Genomic DNA, 25,278 nt, shown 5'->3' with positions numbered 1-25,278 from the left:
ACAATCTTCTGTTGCAACCTTCCACATAGAGGAGCCATTCTGAGATTATACATGTAGCACTTTTAAACAACCGTGTACAGTGGGGGAAAAAGTGTTTAGTCAGCCACCAATTGTGCAAGTTTTCCCACTTAAAAAGATGAGCGAGGCCTGTAATTTTCATCATAGGTACACTTCAACTACGACAGACAAAATTAGAAAAAAAAATCCAGAAAATCACATTGTACGATTTTTAATGAATTTATTTGCAAATTATGGTGGAAAATAAGTATTTTGTCACCTACAAACAAGCAAGATTTCTGGCTCTCACAGACCTGTAAGAGGCTCCTCTGTCCTCCACTCGTTACCTACATTAATGGCATAAAAATGATCACAAGAACGGTGAGCAAAAATCCCAGAACCACACTGGGGGACCTAGTGAATGACCTGCAGAGAGCTGGGACCAAAGTAACAAAGCCTACCATCAGTAACACACTACGCCACCAGGGACTCAAATCCTGCAGTGCCAGACGTGTCCCCCTGCTTAAGCCAGTACATGTCCAGGCCCGTCTGAAGTTTGCTAGAGAGCATTTGGATGATCCAGAAGAAGATTGGGAGAATGTCATATGGTCAGATGAAACCAAAATAAAACTTTTTGGTTTAACTCAACTCGTCGTGTTTGGAGGACAAAGAATGCTGAGTTGCATCCAAAGAACACCATACCTACTGTGAAGCATGGGGGTGGAAACATCATGCTTTGGGGCTGTTTTTCTGCAAAGGGACCAGGACGACTGATTCGTGTAAAGGAAAGAATGAATGGGGCCATGTATCGTGAGATTTTGAGTGAAAAGATGATGAAACAATGATCCCAAACACATCGCCCGGGCAACGAAGGAGTGGCTTCGTAAGAAGCATTTCAAGGTCCTGGAGTGGCCTAGCCAGTCTCCAGATCTCAACCCCATAGAAAATCTTTGGAGGGAGTTGAAAGTCTGTGTTGCCCAGCAACAGCCCCAAAACATCACTGCTCTAGAGGAGATCTGCATGGAGGAATGGGCCAAAATATCAGCAACAGTGTGTGAAAACCTTGTGAAGAAAACGTTTGACCTCAGTTATATACCCTTTGTTGGCAATGACAAAGTATTGAGAAACTTTTGTTATAGACCAAATACTAATTTTCCACCATAATTTGCAAATAAATTCATTAAAAATCCTACAATGTGATTTTCTGGATTTTTTTTTCTCATTTTGTCTCATAGTTGAAGTGTACCTATGATGAAAATTATAGGCCTCATCTTTTTAAGTGGGAGAACTTGCACAATTGGTGGCTGACTAAATACTTGTTTGCCCCACTGTACATTAATGTTATTATCAAGGACTGCTACAGTAGTAACATTGTTATATTAAATGAGGAAAACTGGGAAAAGACTGTCTGATAAAGCTCTATCAGACTGACTAGTTTTACTTTTGTGGTTTTTTTTACCTTGATTCTTTGGGGGCATGATTACTTCCCTAGCACTTATAGTTCCTTCCTCTTGCCTCCAGTGTTCATGCAGGAAGGACATGGTGAAGATCTCCATGGACCTGTTTGTGAAGAAGTACCAGCCGGAACGCTACGAGCAGTGGCTGGCGGGTCGGGACACGGGGTCTATTGACCACTCACGACCCACCCCAGAGGCCAAGGAGTTCCTGGGGGAGGAGGAGGGGAGATGCAGTCCTTCCCATGAGCCCTGTGTGGAGGAGCTCAACACGGAGGGGGAGAGAAAGAGGTCAGAAGAGATCTGTTCATTTTTATGTTGGTTGAGCAGATTTTTTTGTTTTTTTTGTTTTACGGTATATGGATTTAAATTCCCATTCTAAAATGCTTGACATAAAAAAATTAATTCACTTTTTAATGTTTTGTGGCCCATCAGCCCCACACAGAGGATAGGGACCAAGAGGCACAGAGTGTGTCTGGATGTACCTGACGAGGTGGTCCCTAAAGATGAGGAAGAGGAGTATGGAAAGAAAGCCAGACTTGGCCTCACCACTCAGGGCACAGGAGCAGAGGAGTGCAAAGATACAGGTAACCTCACTGACCGTAAGGCTGTGCTTTTCTACATCACTTCATTTCACAATTTAAAACTCCACACAGATGATGCATGGTATGATACTTTTCATGTTACCTCTGATTTTACTAATGTATCATGTCAGCGCCTCTGGAGGCTTGTGTTCAAATCCCACCACCAAATGTCAAATTGTTTGAATCTAGGCCTCTTTTATGTTTGTATTAGGGCAATTCTCCTGTAGCGGAATTTCACAGAGACTGTTAAAATTAGTCCTTGTGCATAGAATTCTATGGTTTGTTAAACTTTGAAATCAATGGTTTTTGTTTGGTATACATTTTTTAAAGTGAAAAATAAGATTATTGTAGTAAATAGATCGGCATCAGTGATTCTCAATGGGACTCTGATACTTGGAAATGCTATCCCCATTGCTTCTCCTTATACACGTTTATATTTCAGTCACCTTGATGGACCTCCCTAATGTAAAGACGGACCCAATGCAGGGCAACCGCAGCAGAAGCACTACTCCGCAAAAAGTCACCATCCCCTCCATCAGCAATCATGCGACGGCCATTTTGGCTCAACCCCAGTCGCACAGAAACAGGCACCTTCCAGTAGTGGCTCCTCCAGCCAGGACCGGCCCCTCCACCCAGCCGATCAGAAAGCTAGGGGTGGCCAGCCTGCTCTTTCATAAGACCCAGAGCCCTAAGGAGGCCCTGCAGGGCCACAGCTACGCCCGTGAGAACCAGCAGCAGATTCACCACACCCACCTCCATGTGCACAGTTACGCCAGGGAGCACCTGCCACGGCACCTCCAACCCCACCTCCAACTCAAGGCCAAGGCCAAGCCCCAGGCCCAAGTCAAGGCCGAGCAGCAGGAGTCCCACGTCCCATCTACCAAAGGAGAGCAGAACCAGGCCGACGCACAGATTCCCTGTAAGGGAGAACCGGTTGAAACCAAAGCCCAGACCCAAGGCCTCGGTAAGTGGCGGCAGCATCCTGGCGAGGCCCAGGCTTGGGAGGAGAGGTCCGAAGCCAGATCCCCTAGCAGTCCAGAGCCTGTCCAGACCCAAGCACACACCAGGGCAGCCAAGAGGGTCGAGGCGGAGGTCCGAAGGGACAGGCGGAAGGTTTGTTTGCCCTCTTTCATGGCGTTATCTTTTTTGAAGTTATTACTGTTTGGTTATAAGTTAGTAGTGTAGTTTGTGATGATAGCTGAGAGTGATATTAAGAGGTGAATATGTTAAAAATGAAAATGTGACATGGATGTTTCCACACTTGCCATACAGCAGAAAATGTAATTAGATGTGGATCGACACGAGCCAGCTGATGGCTACTCATCCTCTTCCCCTCTCTTTCCACAGCAATGTCTTTCCCCTGTGCAGGCGGAGGTAACTTTAATGAAGCAGACAAACGTACGTCCAAGTAAGCCGACGATCTTACGTCCAAGTAAGCTGACAAACTTAAGTCCAAGTAAGCAGACGGACTCAAGTTCAAGTAAGGAGACGGATTCCAGTCAGAGTAAGCAGACGGAATGCAAGAGCATGAAGAGCAAACCGCATCCTCTCCTCCGCAAGCTGCCCAAACAGCACCCACTACTCAGGCCCAGGGAAAGCTCTAGTGATGACGGTGAGTACCTGGATGTGTTGCCGTCATGGACTTTTACAACAAGCAACCATTTGCAGGCCTCGATATTAACTCGGGGACAAGTAAAAAAAAAATAATAATTGTCGGACAAGACTATAGATTACGTTTTTTTTAAATGCACACATAACAATTACTCCGATCAGAATTGGATCAGTGAGGCCAACATTTTAAATAATATTCAAATCTATTTTTCATGTACATAAATACAAAAGCCTACATGTCAAAGTGTAAGTGATGCATATTGGCTACAGCCTCATGTCGAAACCGATGCTGACATGAGGTGCCAGAAAATGTAGCCAAACTTTAATGAGGCTTTTAATTACAGAAATATAGGCTAAACATCAGTCATGTTTGGCAAATATAATGAAGGATACTTAACATTATCCACAGGCTTGATTCTGTTGACATGGTGTTTTCGGAAAGTATTCAGACCTATTCACTTTTTCCACATTTTGTTACGTTACAGCCTTATTCTAAAATGTATTAAATCGTTTTTTTCCTCTCATCAAATGGAAAAGGTCAAGGGGTCTGAGTACATTCCGAATGCGTTGTACTTGAGGCACGGTTCATTCAGATTTAATGGTCACAAGACCGGAGAGTGAAGGACGGTGCCTGCTGCGCACCACACATCACCTACCTTGAATCTGAGTGGAGGCAGTCAGCATTTTGAAACTATTTAACCATAAACGTACAGTTGAAGTCGGAAGTTTACATACACCTTAGCCAAATACATTTAAACTCAGTTTTTCACAATTCCTGACATTTAATCCTAGTAAAAATAACCTGTCTTAAGTCAGTTAGGTGATTTATTTCGGCTTTTATTTCTTTCATCACATTCGCAGTGGGTCAGAAGTTTACATGCACTCAATTAGTATTTGGTAGCATTGCCTTTAAATTGTTTATCTTGGGTCAAACGTTTCGGGTAGCCTTCCACAAGCTTCTAACAATAAGTTGGGTGAATATTGGCCCATTCCTCCTGACAGAGCTGGTTTAACTGAGTCAGGTTTGTAGGCCTCCTTGCTCGCACACACTTTTTCAGTTCCGCCCACTCATTTTCTATAGAATTGAGGTCAGGGCTTTGTGATGGCCACTCCAATACCTTGACTTTGTTGTCCTTAAGCCATTTTGACACAACTTTGGAACTATGCTTGGGGTCATTGTCATTGGAAGACCCATTTGCGACCAAGCTTTAACTTCCTGATGTCTGATGTCTTGAGATGATGCTTCAAAAAAATCCACATAATTTTCCTCCCTCATGATGCCGTCTATTTTGGGAAGTGCACCAGTCCCTCCTGCAGCAGACCATTTTTTTCTATGTGACTTGAGCTTTTGGGCAAGTAAAAAATCAGTTCTACTTGTCGGAAGGATAAGTGGCAAGAAAAACAACTAATCTCAAGCCCTGATTTCAACGCAAGTTCTGTACATATTCAGAGTGTTCGATCAGAGCCCTACTCTTTGTTTCTCCTTTCACTTAACCACCCTCGTTCATTTCTCTCACGCTGTTTCTTTCTCTCTCCCTATTATTCTCTCCTACAGATGAGCTGTATGTGAATATGGAGGATGAACCAGAGGAGACGGAAGAGTGGGCCAAGCCCCTTGCCCAGCTCTGGCAGAGTAGACCCTACAACCCCCAGGCGGAGAGGGAATACAACCAACTCATGGGCCTGCAGGCCCCCTACTGCTCCATCTGCCTGCTTTTCCACACATATGACCAGGTAAGAACTCCATTGTCTTGCTTGAACTACAGTTCAACTGTTGTTCATAGGCACCCAAACACAATGTTTTTATTTGACTGATAATGCAAACATAATAATAAGGTCCAAAAAATGTTGTTTTTTACGATTTTGATTTACTGAAACCATTCAGCTAACAAGTACCGGTCAGCATAATAACAATCATATAAATGACTATTTAACCCTACTAATACGGGTCCCTTTTCCCTCCTCTCCGACAGTCTGAGTCTAGCGGCAACCCCAGCTACACTCTAAAAGGCCGGCGAGGGGGCAGACAGCGGTCCAAGCCCCTGATCCCGGAGATGTGTTTCAGCACCACCAATGACAAGACCAACAACAGCAGCAACAGCGGCGAGGGCCAACTTTCCACCCCTCACCTGGAGGAGGACGGTACCAGCCTCCTGGTCAGCTGCTCCCAGTGCTGTGTCCGTGTTCATGCCAGTGAGTACAGCTTCCTTCACCATCGCCATGTTTTACAGCCTGTTAGATTGAGCATTTATTTCATTAGTAATTGATTGTAGTGTTGTAGGCTACGCTTTCAATGAATTCTAGTTCATTTACACCGGGTTCTTAGCACGGTTTTCCATTGATAATGAATTATTTGCTCTTGCTGAATCCCTGTTAATTCATGCCTGCAGTCCGTTTAACAGCATTGTTTAGTATGGGATGCCGTTTGGGTCTTTGTGTGTCAAAAAAGATAAATGTCAAGTAACACCTACGTCCATTAAGCTTTTAATTTGACAGTAACGTTCTATTGTAGAATGTTGTGTGTGCTGAATTTGCACATGCAAGCCTGTTTTAAAAACAAAAAAATAATTTGGGGGGGGTATTTTAGATGACACCTAGCAAGAGAACTATAGCTACTGAAAACAGATTGTCGTTCTGCTATGTTTTTGGGGGAAAACATGGTTTGCATACATCAGCTAGCTAGCTTTTTTATGACTGCAGTCCCAGAACTTGGGGAAGTTTGTCTGTGCTCGTGCGGCAGCGACAGGTGTCCTGATTGGTCAACAAGCTTATTTGACTCGTCAAATACTGTTGTTTTAACGTATATATTTTTTGCCATGCAAAGACCCAAACGGCATGCCCTAGTTTAGAGGACAGTGCACGTGTTCAATATGTTTGCTGTAATCAATGATATGCCCTCAGGGAAAATCCAGTTAATTCCATAGTTCAGAATTTACAATTACAAACAAGCGTTCCAAAATCTACATAAATATTAAACAATAATTTGCACTTTCGTCAATGGATTTACCGTACTAATAAATTATGTGAAAAGACACCTCTTTAAATAGGAAAGTGGCCTCTAAATGTTTTTCCTGGCCCCCACAGGTTGCTATGGAATTTCTGCAGACCAAGTGTCAGATGAGTGGATGTGTGCCCGCTGTGAGGCCAACGCTTTAACTGAGGTCAGTAGTACTGCAATCAAGTACACCTGAAGCCATATCACTAGCCCCACTAACACTCTTAAGAAAAGAGTGTTAGGTTGAATGTAGCCCTTTCACAAATTTCTGTGTAAGGTTCTGATATTTGGCACGTCACTCAGTTTCACCCTGGGATTAGATGTGAAAACAGGCGCCAGAGTTGAAATCCACAACATAATAACAAGCTGCTACATCATTCCTTGTTTGGGGTAAAGCAGGCCAAATCGGATTTCAGGGTTCTCCCCAGGAGTCGTATTACATAGTGTGGCAGCCAGTCCACAGGGTGGCGCAGCGCCCTTCCTACATTATTTAAGGAGAACCCTGGATTTAACCTCATTAAATTTGCTGACACCATATTGGATAGTTCAATTCCTATGGTTCTTGATAATTGGACTATTTAGTGAAATGTATTTCTGCCTCAGAATACAAGTACTTGTCAAGCTGTGAAATATGTCCATTTTGGATGAAGTCCCAACTTGTTATAACCAAGTTTAACCGCTAGAGGGCAGTGTTTCTTTCAAAGGGGAGAAGTGATTTACATTCTGGCTTTTGTCTCTGTGTACCCAATGTATTTAAGCAAAGCCAGGAGCAGAATCGCTGATCGTATTCACATGAGTAATTAGTTGGAATGCAAGGTGATTTCATAGGTCAGTGATTTTGCGCAGTCCTGACTGCAAGTTAGGCAATCTGAAACCCGCACAAATGACAGAAGGTCTCACTTAGTACTTGTCTCTGGCAACCCAAGAGTTAGCTTCCTAGGTCCATAAAAGTCACCACTGCCAGGCAGCACAGCAAGGACCTTAAGTTGCAGTACTCTGGCCAGCTTTGTTTGCAAAAGGGTATTGCCATAGACAACGTGGAGAAATTAATTCGTTTTTTTTTAAAAATTGTTTTAAATTAACCTCTTTGTCCTACCCCCTCCTTTTTCGAACATTCTGTTAATAATCGCGCAACTTTTCAGCGTCCTGCTACTCATGCCAGGAATATAGTATATGCATATGATTAGTATGTGTGGATAGAAAACACTCTGAAGTTTCTAAAACTGGTTAAATCACAGCTGTGACTATAACAGAGCGTGTGTTTCATCGAAAAGCGCAAGAAAAACTGGTCACTGAAATCTGAAAAAAGTATCCATGCGCCCCTTTCATGGATTATTTAAAGGAAACCAAATTTAATATGGAGACGGATGCAATTCCTACAGCTTCCACACGATGTCGCCAAAAACGTCATTTTCATTGACAAAAATCCATTGAGACATTATCAATAGATCCGTGATTCCATCCAGCCTACCTCAATCGATTTTGGAAGATTGAAAAATGGACACTGTTTTCTTTTGTAGCTGCTATTGAATACAGATCGCCTAGTGATCAATTTGATCGCTTATTAACGTTTACAAATACCTAAAGTTGGGTTATAAAAGTAGGTTGAAGTGTTTTGTCAAAGAATATAGGCAACTTATATAATTTTTAAACATGACGTTGCGTGTTGGAAGAGAGCTTTTTTCGTGATGCAGACAGGCTATACAAATGGATATTTTGGGCATTCATGGACGGATTTAATCGGGAAAAATACCAATTTGTGATGTTTATGGGACATATAGGAGTGCCAACAAAGAATATCATCAAAGGTAATGAATGTTTTATATTTTATTTCTGCGTTTTTGTGTAGCGCCGGCTACGCTAATTATTTTGTTTACGTCGCCTTCAGGCATTTTGGGGTGTTGCATGCTATCAGATAATAGCTTCTCATGCTTTCGCCGAAAAGCATTTTAAAAATCTGACTTGTTGGCTAGATTCACAACGAGTGTAGCTTTAATTCAATACCCTACATGTCTATTTTAATGAACGTTTGAGTTTTAACGAGTACATTTAGCATTTAGCGCATTTGCATTTCCAGGTGCCTACTTGAGACGTCTGCGTCTCAAGTAGGAGCAAGAAGTTAAAGAGTACATTCTGGTAATGACTTGAAGGAATTTAAGTTGGTAAGTATCTGACTGGCACCACGTTGCATGAAATGGGGATGTTTTAACTTGTTATGGCTGCAATCCCGATATCGGGATAAGTGTCATCAACAACCGCTGAATAGCATAGCGCTACATACAATAAATATTACTATAAATATTTATATTCATGAAATCACAAGTGCAATATAGGAAAACACAGCTTAGCCTTTTTGTTAATCCACCTGTCATGTCAGATTTTGAAATTGTGCTTTACAGCGAAAGCAATCCAAGCGTTTGTAAGTTTATCGATCGCACGATAAAACATTAAGTACACTTAGGATCAGGTAGCTCGGTCATAAAAATCAGAAAAGCAATCAAATTAATCGTTTACCTTTGATCTTTGGATGTTTTCACTCACAAGACTCCCAGTTACACAACAAATGTTCCTTTTGTTCCATAAAGATTATTTTTATATCCAAAATACCTCTGTTTGTTTGTCGTGTTATGTTCAGAAATCCACAAGAAAGAGCTGTCACGACAACGCAGACGAAAATTCCAAATAGTTTCCATTTTGTCCACAGAAACATGTCAAATGTTTTTATAATCAATCCTCAGGTTTTTAAAATATATAATCTATAATATATCAACCGCAAATGTCTTTCACAGTAGGAGGGAAAAGCAATACCTATCCAAACTCTGTTGCGCAAGCAAAACTCATGTGACCACTTGACGCGATGTTATCGTTCTTGCTCATTTTTCAAAATAAAAGCCTGAAACTATGTCTGTAGACTGTTGACACCTTGAGGAAGCGATAGGAAAAGGAATCTGGTTCATATCCCTTTAAATGGATCAAAGGGAGGCTATGGAACATGGAGTTTTCAAAATAGAAGCCACTTCCTGCTTTGATTTTCCTCAGTGTTTTGCCTGCAATATCAGTTCTGTTTTACTCACAGACAATATTTTGACAGTCTTGGAAACTTTAGTGTTTTCTATCCAATACTAATAATAATATGCATATATTAGCAACTGAGACTGAGGAGCTGGCTGTTTACAATGGGCACCTTTTCATCCAAGCTACTCATTACTGCCCCTGCAGCCATAAAAAGTTAATGAATCCCAAATAAACACAAGTGATGATTGTTTTTATTTAACCTTTTTATTTAACTAGGCAAGTCAGCTAAGAACAAATTATTATTTACAATGACGGCCTACCCCGGCCAAACCGTAACCCGGACGACGCTGGGCCAATTATCAGGCGAATTACTTTTTAATTACAATTTTTCTATGCCATTTTTCTATGTACTGTAAATACTAAGCAAAGGGCTGTAAAATCATGTGTAACCAAAATGTGTTGTTTAACACTAGGTCAGTCATCTGTGTGTCTTTCTCTCCCTCAGGACTGCTGCCTGTGCTCACTGCGAGGGGGAGCTCTACAGAGAGCCAACAACGACAAGTGAGTAGTGCAGCGATTTGAGGCGCTACCAATTTTAATGGAAGGCGTCCAGGCTAAATGCATGTAGTTAAACACAACACTACAACCACTCTAGTCTGCAGCCAGTGGTCTCACTTTACTCTACCCGCTGCAGCTAGGACACATCAGTCAATGTCAGTAAAGGTAAAAGGCAGAAAATGCCTGCAGACCAAGCTAGCTTTCTCCTCTGTCAAGTGTCTGGTCAACTAGTCTAAAGAAGGCCAGTTTTTTTTTTATTGCTTCTTTAATCAGTACGACAGTTTTGAAAAATTGTTTTCTAATGATCGATTAGCCTTTTCAAACGATAAACTTGGATTAGCTAACACAATGTGCCATTGGAACACAGGAGTGATGGTTGCTGATAATAGGCATAAAAACTTGACTGTTTCCAGCTACAGTAGTCATTAACAATGTGTACACTGTATTTCTGATCAATTTGATGTTATTTTAATGGACAACAAATGTGCTTTTCTTTCAAAAACAAGGACATTTCTAAGTGACCCCAAACCTTTGAACGGTAGTCTAGATAGAGTTATTAACGTGAATATGCATAGTTAATAACTGAGAGAAGCAGTGTAAAAGGGGGGGTGGCAATGCAAATAGTCTGGGTAGCCATTTGATTAGATGTACAGGAGTCTAATGTCTTGGGGGTAGAAGCTGTTTAGATTTCTCTTGGCCCTAGACTTGATGCTCCGGTACTGCTTGCCTTGCGGTAGCAGAGAGAAGAGTGTATGACTAGGGTGGCTGGAGTCTTTGACAATTTGTAGGGCCTTCCTCTGACACAGCCTGGTATAGAGGTCCTGGATGGCAGGAAGCTTGGTCCCGGTGATGTACTGGCCGTATGCACTACCCTCTGTAGTGTCTTGCGGTCGGAGGCCGAGCAGTTGCCATACCAGGCAGTGATGCAACCCGTCAGGATGTTCTCGATGGCGCAGCTGTAGAACCTTTTGAGGATCTGAGAACCCATGCCAAATCTTTTCAGTCTCCTGAGGGGGAATAGGTTTTGTCGTGCCCTCTTCACGACTGTCTTGGTGTGCTTGGACCATGTTAGTTTGTTGGTGATGTGGATGCCAAGGCACTTGAAACTCTCAACCTGCTCCACTACAGCCCTGGCGATGAGAATGGGGGCGTGCTCAGTCCTCCTTTTCCGGTAGTCCACAATCATCTCCTTAGTCTTGGTCACATTGAGGGAGATTCGTTGTCCTGGCACCACACTGTCAGGTCTCTGACCTCCCTATAGGCTCTCTCGTCATTGTTGGTGATCAGGCCTACCACTGTTGTGTCATTGGCAAGCTTAATGATGGTGTTGGAGTCGAGCCTGGCCGTGCAGTCATGAGTGAACAGGGAGTACAGGAGGGGACTGAGCATGCACCCTTGAGGGGCGCCAGGTTGAGGATCAGTGTGGCGGATGTTGTTACCTACTCTTACCACCTGGGGTGGCCTGTCAGGAAATCCAGGATCCAGTTGCAGAGGGAGGTGTTTAGTCCCAGGGTCCTTAGCTTTGTGGTGAGCTTTAAGGGCACTATAGTGTTGAACTCTGAGCTGTAGTCAATGAATAGCATCTGTTGGGGCAGTATGCAAATTGAAGTGGTTCTAGGGTTTCTGGGTCGGTTGTCATTTAGGCAGGTTACCTTAGTGTTCTTGGTCACAGGGACTATGGTGGTCTGCTTGAAATATGTTGTTATTACAGACTCAGACAGGGAGAGGTTGAAAATGTCAGTGAAGACACTTGCCAGTTGGTCAGTGCATGCTCGGAGTACACGTCCTGGTAATCCGTCTGGCCCTGCAGACTTGTGAATGTTGACCTGTTTAAAGGTCTTACTCACATTGGCTGCGGAGAGCGTGATCACACAGTCGTCCGGAGCAGCTGATGCTCTCATTTCAGTGTTACTTGCCTCGAAGCAAGCATAGAAGTAATTTAGCTCGCCTGGTAGGCTCGTGTCACTGGGCAGCTCTCGGCTGTACTTCCCTTTGTAGTCAGTAATAGTTTGCAAGCCCTGCCACATTCGACGAGCGTCAGAGCCGGTGTAGTACGATTCAATCTTAGTCCTGTATTGTATTTGCCCGTTTGATGGTTCGTCGGCGGGCATAGCGGGATTTCTTATAAACTTCTGGGTTAGAGTCCCGCTCCTTGAAACCGGCAGCTCTACCCTTTATCTCAGTGCGGATGTTGTCTGTAATCCATGGCTTCTGGTTGGGGTATGTACGTACAGTCACTGTGGGGACGACGTCATCGATGCACTTATTGATAAAGCCAGTGACTGATGTGGTGTACTCTCAATGCCATCGGAAGAATCCCGGAATATATTCCAGTCTGTGCTAGCAAAACAGTCCTGTAGCTTAGCATGAGGGAGATGTATTATATACAAGATCTAATATGAAACCATTTTTGTCTCGACTACATGTGACGCAAACGTTTTTGTATTTATACAAATAAATATGTTTTAATATAGCCGAGCCATACTGATAGTTATTAATAACGTTTCTACGTTGTTGTTTCCTTGAGTAGTGGAATGAAGGCCCAGTAAAATTCCTCAGTGGATACTCTCCCCTGCTGTCACACACATACTCTGTGTTTGATGTGCTGTCCTGTTTCCTGTGACACAGGTGGGTGCACGTGCTGTGTGCGCTCGCGGTCCTGGAGGCGCGGTTCGTGAACATCGCCCACCGCAATCCCGTGGACCTCAGCTACATCCCTCTGGCCAGGTTCCAACTGGTGAGCTACCATTCCACCACAGACACAGTCAAGACTAGAACAGGGCCCAAACATGGTCAAGGTTACTTCTACGTGACTGATGTGTACCAACTTCCTGTCGTTTCGGTGTTGAGTCATTTTACACAGTTTTTTTTCAACTGTTGAGAGATACTGAATTCAAGTTCCCTATAGACTGTCTGTTGTGAGTTTAGGACTACTTGTTTTCCTTATTATGAGCATAGTACACTCTGTTCTTTCTGTTTTTTGTTGTTTCTTCAGTATTCTTCATTAGCCCAGCACCTATGTTTTTAAGGATGTTCATATGACCACAAACTTATATTTTTCATACTAAAATCATACTTCCGCCATGTTGGTACGTAAGTCTCTTTTCATGGCTTTCACTTCTCACTCTGGTCCTGACCCCTTCTGTATGGTTCCTTTGTTTGTCCATGTTAGTCTACAGTGCGTCCTCTCTCGCCTCCTTTTTGAAAAAGGTCAATGGTAATCGAAGAGAGCCGGTGAGGAGAGGGAACTTGATTGAAAGTATGCTCGCACATCATCAAGCAAATTAGGTTTCCATGGGTGGGGCCCCAAATAAATGTGCAAAGTGCTAAAAACAAATTTAGTTGTGCAGGACATTTTAATAGATAAAATGTTTTTAAATGTGGCAGATTTCAACTCTTCTGTGGAGGACTCCGGTGTAGGATAAACAAGAGTATCTTCTATGAAAGATGGCTATCAAGGCGGGGAGGACACTCTTCCGTTTGCCTACTAACTGACATCTCTTTGACCGCTTATCAGCTCGCGGACGACAGGCTTTTGCCCAGATGAGAAAAGGCAATTTTCTAACTGGACTGGGAATGACAGAAAATGTGGCATCTCAATGCCCATGTCTCCTTCCACCTCACCTCTGTTTTGGTTTTTTCCCCCCCTCACTTTTTCCTTCCCACCCTCCCTCTGACCCTCTTCTCTTTCTACTCCTCCGACTGCTGTTCCTCTTCTCGTTTTCCAACTCCTGCTGCTCCTTCTCCCCCTCCCCCCCCCCGCAGAAGTGTTTCTACTGTAAGCGGCGGGTGAAGAGGGACGTGGGCTGTTGTGTGCAGTGTTCCCATGGCCGCTGCACCACCGCCGTCCACCCCACCTGCGCCCAGGCTGCTGGCCAGCTCATGCAGCCTGACGACTGGCCCTTCATCGTCCACGTCACCTGCTACAGGCACAAGTCACCCGTCCTGCCGGAGGTAGCTATTACAGGGGAGGGGTTCATGTAGTGCAAACATATGGTGATACACTTTTGGGGCATTACATATTTCTAGAGGGTTGTATAAGAGTTTTCTAACTCTTTAAAAAAAAATATATATATATATATATACATATTTTTTTTTTTGTTTTCCAGCAGACAATACCTGCAGCTTAGTTTTCAGGTTGAAAGCCAGTTTGAATCTAGACGAAACAAATCAAAACACACTTCCCTAATGAAATACCCATCTAAATGTTGCGCAACAACAAACTCCAAACCAGAGACCATGTGACCATATAGAAACATGATGTCCTATCCCTTACAGTGAGACCTAGAATGCCTGCAAGCAGGTACAGACACTTTGACATGATGAAGAAAGAATTCTGTGACTCTTGGAACCTGTGTGTTTACATTCTTATTTTATGTCAGCCTTATGTGAAGTGTTGTTGCGAGCATTGCATTAGTGAGTCCAAAAAAGTTTCAGATACAATCAGTGGCATACACACACCTGGTCTCCAGTTTATTTGGTTGTGTGTGTAGGTTAGCCTGTCATTCATTCTCAGCTCGGGTAGAGTTCTAAGGTTTGTTTACAGTCGTATAGGCCATCGGTTTAAACCTCTATGTTCATTCAGCTCAGTGCTGTAACGCAAGACTATATTCAATTCAGTACAACTTTATCTCCTCGGGCCATTACAAAAGGTAAGTCCAGTTACAAATATGAATATAGTATACAGAAAACACTTTCAGAATCCCCTACGTTATACAAATATCACAATGTGTGTATGTGTTCTGTATAAAAAGCTGTATCTATGAACGATTGAATATTCCGGACGGTTTATGTTTCTTTTATACTAATACTCCTGTAATTGGCGACGGTTGGAGCGAAGATCAACACTTCTGCTCTGCTGGTTGTCTCTGTGCCTTTGGCTGCTCTGATGGAGTCAGTCAGTGCAGCGGGCTGCACATTAAACAGAAAGCTGCGGGGTGGGGGTTGCCTTAATCCACATCATCGCCACCGGGGAGCAGTTTTTGTTGGGGGCTAACAGCCTTGCTATTTGGAGTGGTGTGTGATTTATTGTCCTCTTATCTCCTAGCGCAATAAGGCGGCCATGCGAGAGCTAGAGGTTGGCCAGAATGTTATCTGTAAGCACAAAAATGGCCGCTACTACCAGTGTGAGGTGCTGGAGCTGACCATCGCCACCTTCTACGAGGTCGTCTTCGATGACGGCTCCTACAGCGACAACCTCTTCCCAGAGGACATTGAGGTGAGGAAGCGTCACCTGTATCGTTGGTTGCTGGCCTCATAAAATGCTATCTGGAGGTGTTGACAAGGAGCAAAAGACACATTTTTTTGTTCGCTGTAACAAATGGACAGTAAAGTTTTATTGAATATAAAATATATATGTGCTTAACGAGCTGCAGTCGCCATGGCAACAAATGCTACACAGTTTCTGTAACTCTACCTTTCTCAATGTCATTGTATTACAATGAGGAGCCCTAATGCAGCAGTGCCAATAGATCAATCTGTTTTTATCAGTACAAGCTGTGGGCTACTGTGGTATGGCAAAAACAGTGGTAGTATTAAGGCAATCCTAAAAATCAACAATCCTAAAAAGTGGAAACGAATCAATCCTTTTGGGCTGTTGACTATATTGACATGCTTTAATGGTCCAGACAGGTATACTACAAAGCAGGATCAATGAGTTAGCCAGGTATCTTGCTTAAATGTTTTGAAATATATTTTTGAAACGGGTATGGTCTCATTGTCTCAACAACTAAAACGCATGTTTAGCTTTTCTTAACAAACCAGAAAATCAATAGTTGGTTGTTCAGCAGTTAGCTAGCTGACTCATTGATCCTGCTTTTTAGTGTTACCCCTCTGGTGTATTTAACCATATGGCCTATATGATGACCCTGTCTATGGTTTGGTTTCAGAATCGGGACTGCGTGAAGCTGGGCCCGCCAACAGTGGGCGACGTAGTGCAGGTGCGCTGGACCGACAACCTGCTTTACGGGGCCAAGTTTGTCGCGTCGCACTCCATCCCTATGTTCCAGGTAATAGGGACCACATTAACTTGCCTCGCCTCAACCACGTTCATCAGATTTACGGGGAAATTGTGGATTGTAATAAGGGTAGCAAGTACAGGTGTTCTAATAACACATCAAACACAGATGTGGTCCACAGTTTCAAGCTCTGTAGCAGCGCTCTCCAACCCTGTTGCTGTAGAGTTACGATCCTGTAGGTTTTCACTCCAGCCCTAATCTAGCGCACCTGATTCTAATAATTGGCTGGTTGATAAGCTGAATCAGGTAAGTTACTACGGGGGTTGGAGGGGAAACCTCAAGGAGGTAGCTCTCCAGAAACAGGTTTGTTTTCTTCTTTAATGTAAACATTTAGCTTGTTCTTGCTACTCTTTTCACATACGAATTCCCATATTTTACATGCACTTCATACACAACACATGCATTAAAATAAATATGAAATTGTTGTGCGACGTCATCATTGTTTTGTGTGCTGACTCAGATGGAGTTTGAGGACGGGTCGTCGCTGTCTGCCAAGAGGGAAGAAGTCTACAGTCTAGACGAGGAGCTGCCCAAACGAGTCAAGTCCCGAATGGTGAGACGCGCCTCTCCCAATGTTCCTTTATACGAACTGATTTATATCAGATTAGGTCATATGAAATGAGATCACAAATCATCAATTTATCAAAGAAATATTGGATCCGGTCCATGTTTATAATACCCACTTCAGTACCAGTCAAAAGCTTGGACACACCTACTCATTCAAGGGTTTTTCTTTCTTTTAGCTATTTTCTACATTGTAGAATAATAGAAGACATCCAAACTATGAAATAACACCTATGGCATCATGTAGTAACCAAAAAGGTGCTAAACAAATCAAAAATATTTATTTGATTTTTAGATTCTTCAAAGTAGCCTTTGTCTTGATGACAGCTTTGCACACTCTTGGCATTCTCTCAACCAGCTTCATAAGGAATGCTTTTCCAACAGTCTTGAAGTAGTTCCCAAATATGCTGAGCACTTGTTGGCTGCTTTTCCTTCACTCTGCGGTCCAACTCATCCCAAATCATCTCAATTGGTTTGAGGTGGGTAATTGTGGAGGCCAGGTCATCTGATGCAGCACTCATCACTCTCCTTGGTCAAATTGCTCTTACACTACCTGGAGGTGTGTTGGGTCATTGTCCTATTGAAAAACAAATGATAGTCACACTAAGCGCAAACCAGATGGGAAGGCGTATCACTGCAGAATGCTGTGGTAGCCATGATGGTTAAGTGTGCCTTGAATTCTAAATAAATCAGACCATGTCACCAGCAAAGCACCATCACACCTCCTCCATGCTTCACGGTGGGAACTCCACATGCAGAGATAATCCGTTCACCTACTCTGCGTCTCACAAAGACCAAAAACCTCATTTGGACTCATCAGACCAAAGGACAGATTTCTATCGGTCTAATGCCCATTGCTCGTGTTTCTTGGCCCATGCAAGTCTCTTCTTATTGTTGTCCTTTAGGAGTGGTTTCTTTGCAGCTATTCGACCATGAAGGCCTGATTCACTCAGTCTCCTCTGAACAGTTGATGTGTCTGTTGCTTGAACTCTGAAGCATTTATTTGGGCTGCAATTTCTGAGGCTGGTAACTCTTATGAACTTATCCTTTGCATCAGAGGTAACTCTGGTCTTCCTTTCCTGTGGCGGTACTCATGAGAGCCAGTTTCATCATAGTGCTTGATTGGTTTGTGACTGCACTTGAAGAAACTTTAAAAGTTCTTGAAATGTTCCATATTGACTAACCTTCATGTCTTAAAGTACTGATGGACTTATTTGAGCTGTTCTTGCCATAATATGGACTTGGTCTTTTACCAAATAGGGCTATCTTCTGTATACCACCCCTACCATGTCACAACACAACTGATTGGCTCAAACACATTAAGAAGGAAATCATTTGTGGAATTGAACTTTTTAACAAGGCACACCTTTTAATTGAAATGCATTCCAGGTGACTACCTCGTGAAGCTGGTTGAGAGAATGCCAAGAGTGTTCAAAGCTGTCATGAAGTGAAAGGGTGGCTACTTTGAAGAATCTCATATATAATCTATTCTGATTTGTTTAACACTTTTTTGGTTACTACATGATTCCATTTGTTGTGATGTCTTCACTATTATTCTACAATGTATAAAATAGCAAAAATAAAGAAAAACCCTAGAATGAGAAGGTGTCCAATTTTTTGACTGGTACTGTCTGTAAATGTATTTCTTCAATTCTATTTACAGTGGGGCAAAAAAAGTATTTAGTCAGCCACCATTTGTGCAAGTTCTCCCACTTAAAAAGTTGAGAGAGGCCTGTAATTTTCATAATATGTACACTTCAACTATGACAGACAAAATGAGAAAAAAAATCCAGAAAATCACATTGTAGGATTTTTAATGAATTTATTTGCAAATTATGGTGGAAAATAACTATTTGCTCAATAACAAAAGTTTATCTCAATACTTTGTTATATACCCTTTGTTGGCAATGACAGAGGTCAAACGTTTTCTGTAAGTCTTCACAAGTTTTTCACACACTGTTGCTGATATTTTGGCCCATTCCTCCATGCAGATCTCCTCTAGAGCAGTGATGTTTTGGGGCTGTTGCTGGGCAACACGGACTTTCAACTCCCTCCAAAGATTTTCTATGAGGTTGAGATCTGGAGACTGGCTGGGCCACTCCAGGACCTTGAAATGCTTCTTACGAAGCCACTCCTTCGTTGCCCGGGCAGTGTGTTTGGGATCATTGTCATGCTGAAAGACCCAGCCACGTTTCATCTTCAATGCCCTTGCTGATGGAAGGAGGTTTTCACTCAAAATCTCACGATACATGGCCCCATTCATTCTTTCCTTTACACGGATCAGTCGTCCTGGTCCCTTTGCAGAAAAACAAAGCATGATGTTTCCACCCCCATGCTTCACAGTAGGTATGGTGTTCTTTGGATGCAACTCAGCATTCTTTGTCCTCCAAACATGACGAGTTGATTTTTTACCAAAAAGTTATATTTTGGTTTCATCTGACCATATGACATTCTCCCAATCTTCTTCTGGATCATCCAAATGCTCTCTAGCAAACTTCAGACGGGCCTGGACATGTACTGGCTTAAGCAGGGGGACACGTCTGGCACTGCAGGATTTGAGTCCCTGGCGGCGTAGTGTGTTACTGATGGTAGGCTTTGTTACTTTGGTCCCAGCTCTCTGCAGGTCATTCACTAGGGCCCCCCGTGGGGTTCTGGGATTTTTGCTCACCGTTCTTGTGATCATTTTGACCCCACGGGGTGAGATCTTGCGTGGAGCCCCAGATCGAGGGAGATTATCAGTGGTCTTGTATGTCTTCCATTTCCTAATAATTGCTCCCACAGTTGATTTCTTCAAACCAAGCTGCTTAACTATTGCAGATTCAGTCTTCCCAGTCTGGTGCAGGTCTACAATTTTGTTTCTGGTGTCCTTTGACAGCTCTTTGGTCTTGGCCTTAGTGGAGTTTGGAGTGTGACTGTTTGAGGTTGTGGACAGGTGTCTTTTATACTGATAACAAGTTCAAACAGGTGCCATAAATACAGGTAACGAGTGGAGGACAGAGGAACCTCTTAAAGAAGGTCTGTGAGAGCCAGAAATCTTGCTTGTTTGTAGGTGACCAAATACTTATTTTCCACCATAATTTGCAAATACATTCATTAAAAATCGTACAATGTGATTTTCTTGATTTTTTTTTCTAATTTTGTCTGTCATAGTTGAAGTGTACCTATGATGAAAATTACAGGCCTCATCTTTTTAAGTGGGAGAACTTGCACAATTGGTGGCTGACTAAATACGTTTTTGCCCCACTGTATGTATTGATGCTACCTTTTTTAATGGCGCCACCTTAACTCATAGCTAAGCCGTCACTAACGTTCTCATGGCCTGTTTCTCTCATTCCTTCAGTCCAAGGCATCAGACATGCGCTTCGACGGGATCTTCACGGAGAAGGAGGTGAAGCAGGGCTCCAAAAGACAGAGAGTCATCAACTCCCGTTACAGAGAGGACTATATCGAGCCTCTCATATACAGAGCTATCATGGAATAACCATCTTTCTCTACTTCCTTATAAACTCACCACACACCCAGAGAGTGGGGCATCTCTGGGCACCCACAGCCTTGACAAGTGGCTCCAACTCTGGGTACCAGTACGAACAAACTCTCCCATGTCCCTTGGGCATTTTTGTAAACCAAGGCTGGGACTTTAAAGGAGTTTCTGCTCTTCATGAACCCTCCCCTTATTTCTGTGAATGCTATCTTTATCCTCTTTTGCTGAAATAGTTCAATAAAATATACAAATTGGAATTGAAACTACTCATTGAACCGGAACCGCAGGTTTTTATTTATATACATATTTCGATGACGACCTGCTCAACTCTAGAATTTCATTTCTGCATTATCTCCAGCCCTCTTTGGACAATTTGTTTCTCCTCTGAACTTGAGGTGGCATTTTAATCTCTAGCTTTACCCATCCAAAAGCATTACTTGGTCGATGAAAACAATGGTATTTCACCATGCAGGCCATTATTCAATCCGATTTTCAGTAATATGCTGTTGAGTGATTTATTTTTAATCCCCAAACATGTTTTGCTTCATACTCTTTGCAATACATACATTTATGGACTTCATAGGAATGTGCAGGTTTGATAGTGTCTACTGTGACAATAGGAAGAAGTTAGTAGCCCAAGCCTTAAGTTCAAAGGGCAGTGTTTTCTTGTTAAGTTTAGCTTTACAACTTTAAAGCTTTGGATTTATTGCATTTAATTTATCTAAGTTGTATGAGTTTGAGAATGCAACTGTTTGATACCACAGCTCACTGTGCTTACAATCTCAGAAAATCCCCAAGATGTATTTATTTGTTATGTGGATAGGTTTTTGGACGCAAGTTGGTTCTCGATTCTTGTTATTGTTTTTTTCTAAGCCATCCTGGGTTGCATTGGTAGTGTGTGTGTGTATATATGCCATAGAGAATGAACGAGAGCTTCCCTACATAGTTCCCATTATGGCATCTTAGAATGCACGGGGAACACCATTTAGGCAATCTCCATTTTGAAGTAGTACATTTTCTTCACGATTGGCTGATCCCTCCTGATGACCTGGCTGGACATGACTCCAACAGGTTCACCAGAAGGAATCGGCCAATGAAGTTCGAAGTCCCACTCAGTTCAATACATTTTGGTGAGGCCCATGCTAAAATGGCCCTGTGGCCGCTAGAGGCCTCTGTCATTCTCTATAGTATATGCCAACATGGGTCAACCTCCTACTCCCTGCAGAAAAAAGCACTTATTTCTCTCCCTAAAGTACCCATGGCATGTCTATCATTGCTTTTGCAGGTGGCTGTTAAGTTCAGGTACATAACTGAGCATGTGCAGAAAAGTTAGTTGGTCAATTACAGCCTAGGTGTATACTAGTTGGTTTGTGGTCCTATCACAACCAGTGAGAAAACTGCAGAAAGTTTTTATAGGAAAAATATATTTTCATATCATTAGAAGAATGTTCTTCCTCCTAATGCTTTGTTGAAGTTTCTTGTTGACATAAATCGTTACCATCTTTGGATAGTATTGTATATGTAGCTAATTTAAAGCTGTAAAGTCTATCTCAGGAGGACGCGCACACACACACCTCCCCCTCCACCTCTTGAGCCGCACCGCCGATTTACGTTTTGTTTCCATGGCCACTGTTTGAAGCGCTTGGATTGATTTGGTATGTACACGGGAAGTGTCAACTCTGTGCATTACATTTGTAAACATCAACTGTTGCAGTAAAGACCGGACTAAGAAAAGCTATTTTCACGTCTCTTGTTTCCTGTCCCCTTCATACACTAATTTCAAACATCCTGTCAGACATAGTTCACTTGAGTAAGATCCTATTGAAAGATATGCACTCACCGGCCAGTTTATTACGTCTACCTGTCTATACTGAACAAAAATGTAAATGCAACAATTTCAAAGATTTTACTGAGTTACAGTTCATGAGGAATTCAGTCAATATAAATGAATGTGTTTGGCCCATATCTATGGACTTACTCATTCAATGGTTTTTACTATTTTCTACATTGTTGAATAATATTGAAGACATCAAAACAATGAAATAACACATGTAGTAAGCAAAAAAAAGTGTTACAAAATAGATTTTAGATTTCTTCAAAGTAGTCACCCTTTGCCTTGACAGCTTTGCACAAGTCTTGGCACACTCTTGGCATTATCTCAACCAACTTCATGAGGTAGTTACCTGGAATACATTTCAATTACCGGTGTGCCTTGTTAATTTGTGGAATTTCTTTCCTTAATGCATTTGAGCCAATCAGTTGTGTTGTGACATGGTATGGGTGGTATACAGAAGATGGCCCTATTTGGTAAATGACCAAGTTCCCCCTAAAACAAAAAATATATAAAATCCATATTATGGCAAGAACTGCTCAAATAAGCAAAAAGAAACGACAGTCCATCATTACTTTAAGACATGAAGGGCAGTCAGTCCGACTGCACTTGAAAGTTTCTTCAAGTGCAGTTGCAAAAACCATCCAGCGCTATGTTGACACTGGCTGTTATGAGGAACGCCACAGGAAAGAAAGACCCAGAGTTACCAATGCTGCGTGAATCAGGCCTTCATGGCCGAATTGCTACAAAGAAACCACTACTAAAGGACACCAATAAGAAGAATTAGTTTGGCCAAGAAACATGAGCAATAGACATTAGACCCATGGAAATCTGTTCCAACCACAGTATCTTTGTGAGACACAGAGTAGGTGAACGGATGATCTTCTCATGTGTAGTTTCCACTTTGAAGCGTGGAGGAGGAGGAGGTGTGGGGATGCTTTGCTGGTGACACTGTGATTTATTTAGAAATTAATGCACATTTAACCAGCATGGCTACCACAGCATTCTGCAGCGATATGCCCTGCCATATGGTTTGCTCTTAGTCCCACTATCATTTGTTTTTCAACAGGACAATTACCCAACACACCTCCAGGTTGTGTAAGAGCTATTTTATCAAGAAGGAGAGTGATGGGGTGCTACATCAGATGTCCTGGCCTCCACAATCACCTGACCTGAACCCAATTTGAGATGGTTTGAGATGAATTGGACCGCAGAGTGAAAGAAAAGCAGCCAACAAGTGCTCAGCATATGTGGAAACTCCTTCAAGACTGTTGGAAAAGCATTCCTCATGAAGGTGGTTGAGAGAATGCCAAGAGTGTGCAAAGCTGTCATCAAGACAAAAGGTGGCTACTATGAAGGATCTAAAATCTAAAATATATTTTGATTTGTTTAGCACTTTTGTTTACTACATGATTCCATATGTGTTATTTCATAGTTTTGATGTCTTCACTATTATTCTACAATGTAGAAAATAGTAAAAATAAAGAAATACCCTTGAATTAGGTGTGTCCAAACTTTTGACTGGTACTGTATGTGGTATCGACGATCATACACACTCAACGTTGCTTAGGTCACTCATTTAGCCAAGTCTAACAATCAATTGAACAGTAACTGAATGCCTAAACGCATGCTTTACAAAGCAAGCTACGTGACTCACTGTCTGTAGGAGTGATCTATTTTCATGAACGGGGTAGTGTACCTAATAAACTGGCCGGTGAGTGTATATCAGAAGATATACACTCGGATCGTATCATTGCACGAGACGAGTGTTCCTCCAAAGGTGGCTTGCCCGGTGCATGGCAGCTCACCCTGGCCCGAGGCTAAAGAGCCAGAGAAGCTGCCAACAGAATTACCAAGCCCTGCACATTAGGTCCCATGAGATAATTGCATATAAGAGCGTAATAAGAATAGAAGCATCCAAGGCCAAGCTGTGGACTCGATTGTTACCACTCTCCATCTCCTCTCTTCATGTCATTCACTCTGGTCACAGGCATTCCGGTGCCACCGTCATTCAGTCACTCAGAGAAGGCCACTTCATCCTTGCAGGACATCATTTGGCTAATAACAACCTTGAAAATGTTTTCAGAAGCCAAAGACTTTGAAACATTAGTTATCATCTTGGGTCTAAGGATTATGGATTGCAATTGGTACTGAAACGGCATGAAGGGGAGACCGAGATCTCATAGTTGCTAGTGTTATCACAAGGACTGTGTTTGACTATGTTAATATGGCATGTCAGCACAGTTACTACTATACGAAAAGAAAGTTATTCAGAATAATGTTTTTTCCCTCTCGTTGAAGATAACAGTTCCCTGGTTCTTCTCCCTGTCGGAAGTCAAGATCAGTGTCTCAGAACATTGTGTTCTTTGAACGGGAAATTTAGGGTGCTATTTTCTGCGATGTTTCTTGTCTTCTTCGATGAGCAGTTTACTCTAGCTTTCTAGGCGTGTCAGCTGCTGTACTGTGTGTATGACGCCACGGTGCCAGTAAAAGTATTGGGCAGCCATAGACTAACTCTGTGGGTATGTAAAGGAAATTACTCAAACTCTGCAAGTGAGTGACAGACAATCTTCTACCGGAGTGGAATCGTTTTGTAATTGGTTCATTCAGTGTGTCATTATTCTACAAGCAGGGGATGCAATATGTAATAATCATTCATTATATACTGTACATTTTGGGGGGGGGGGGGAATTGGCCTTTAGGGTAACAAAACGTATGCCATTATAGAATAAAACTTTGTCCATCCATGATGGCCATTTTTCTTTGGCATCACCTTACATTAAAAGGATCATATACACATACTGTACATTCTCACATCACACACATTTAAAACTGTCAGTCCATCAAACTGCATACACTAAAGACATAGAGAACATTGATACGTTCACTCTCAACTGACTGCTGCCCCAACTTAAATTGATTTATGTCCTGGGTCGACCTCTGAATGCTTCCCAGGTATTGTGTGTGTTCTACTCAGTTCTAGTTCTATCCTAGTAGTCATGCCATGGTCCCATGCACCACACTTCCTGAGCTCACTACACTAGGCCATTGTGCTCTTCCTCCCCACGCCTGATTCCGCTCCCCTCTACCACTGAAGCAGACCTGGCATGATGCAGCTACTTCAGCTCCAATTACCACCCACACCTTGATTCCTCACCTCACTTTCTCTCC

At 42.5% G+C, this 25,278-nt stretch overlaps 1 protein-coding gene across 1 annotated transcript in view; it reads left to right on the top strand.

The window, feature by feature from the left end:
* The window catches only part of LOC110530113 (lysine-specific demethylase 4A), a 33,121-nt gene extending 11,111 nt beyond the window's left edge, over positions 1 to 22,010 (top strand). The window contains exons 9-22 of the mRNA XM_036985661.2: positions 1,519 to 1,742; positions 1,887 to 2,038; positions 2,478 to 3,148; positions 3,383 to 3,647; positions 5,202 to 5,380; positions 5,620 to 5,839; positions 6,731 to 6,807; positions 10,162 to 10,217; positions 12,843 to 12,951; positions 13,980 to 14,168; positions 15,262 to 15,432; positions 16,103 to 16,222; positions 16,692 to 16,784; positions 20,136 to 22,010. Of these exons, the coding sequence (XP_036841556.2) occupies positions 1,519 to 1,742; positions 1,887 to 2,038; positions 2,478 to 3,148; positions 3,383 to 3,647; positions 5,202 to 5,380; positions 5,620 to 5,839; positions 6,731 to 6,807; positions 10,162 to 10,217; positions 12,843 to 12,951; positions 13,980 to 14,168; positions 15,262 to 15,432; positions 16,103 to 16,222; positions 16,692 to 16,784; positions 20,136 to 20,276 (2,667 nt within the window). The 3' untranslated portion in view covers positions 20,277 to 22,010. The remainder of the gene's footprint in view (positions 1 to 1,518; positions 1,743 to 1,886; positions 2,039 to 2,477; positions 3,149 to 3,382; positions 3,648 to 5,201; positions 5,381 to 5,619; positions 5,840 to 6,730; positions 6,808 to 10,161; positions 10,218 to 12,842; positions 12,952 to 13,979; positions 14,169 to 15,261; positions 15,433 to 16,102; positions 16,223 to 16,691; positions 16,785 to 20,135) is intronic.
* The last annotated feature ends 3,268 nt before the right edge of the window (positions 22,011 to 25,278 follow it).

Source organism: Oncorhynchus mykiss, chromosome 8 (genome assembly GCF_057628025.1).
Source record: "Oncorhynchus mykiss isolate SJ-2025 chromosome 8, ASM5762802v1, whole genome shotgun sequence".
Lineage (NCBI taxonomy): Eukaryota > Metazoa > Chordata > Actinopteri > Salmoniformes > Salmonidae > Oncorhynchus > Oncorhynchus mykiss.
This window is presented reverse-complemented; position numbering and strand designations above follow the sequence as displayed.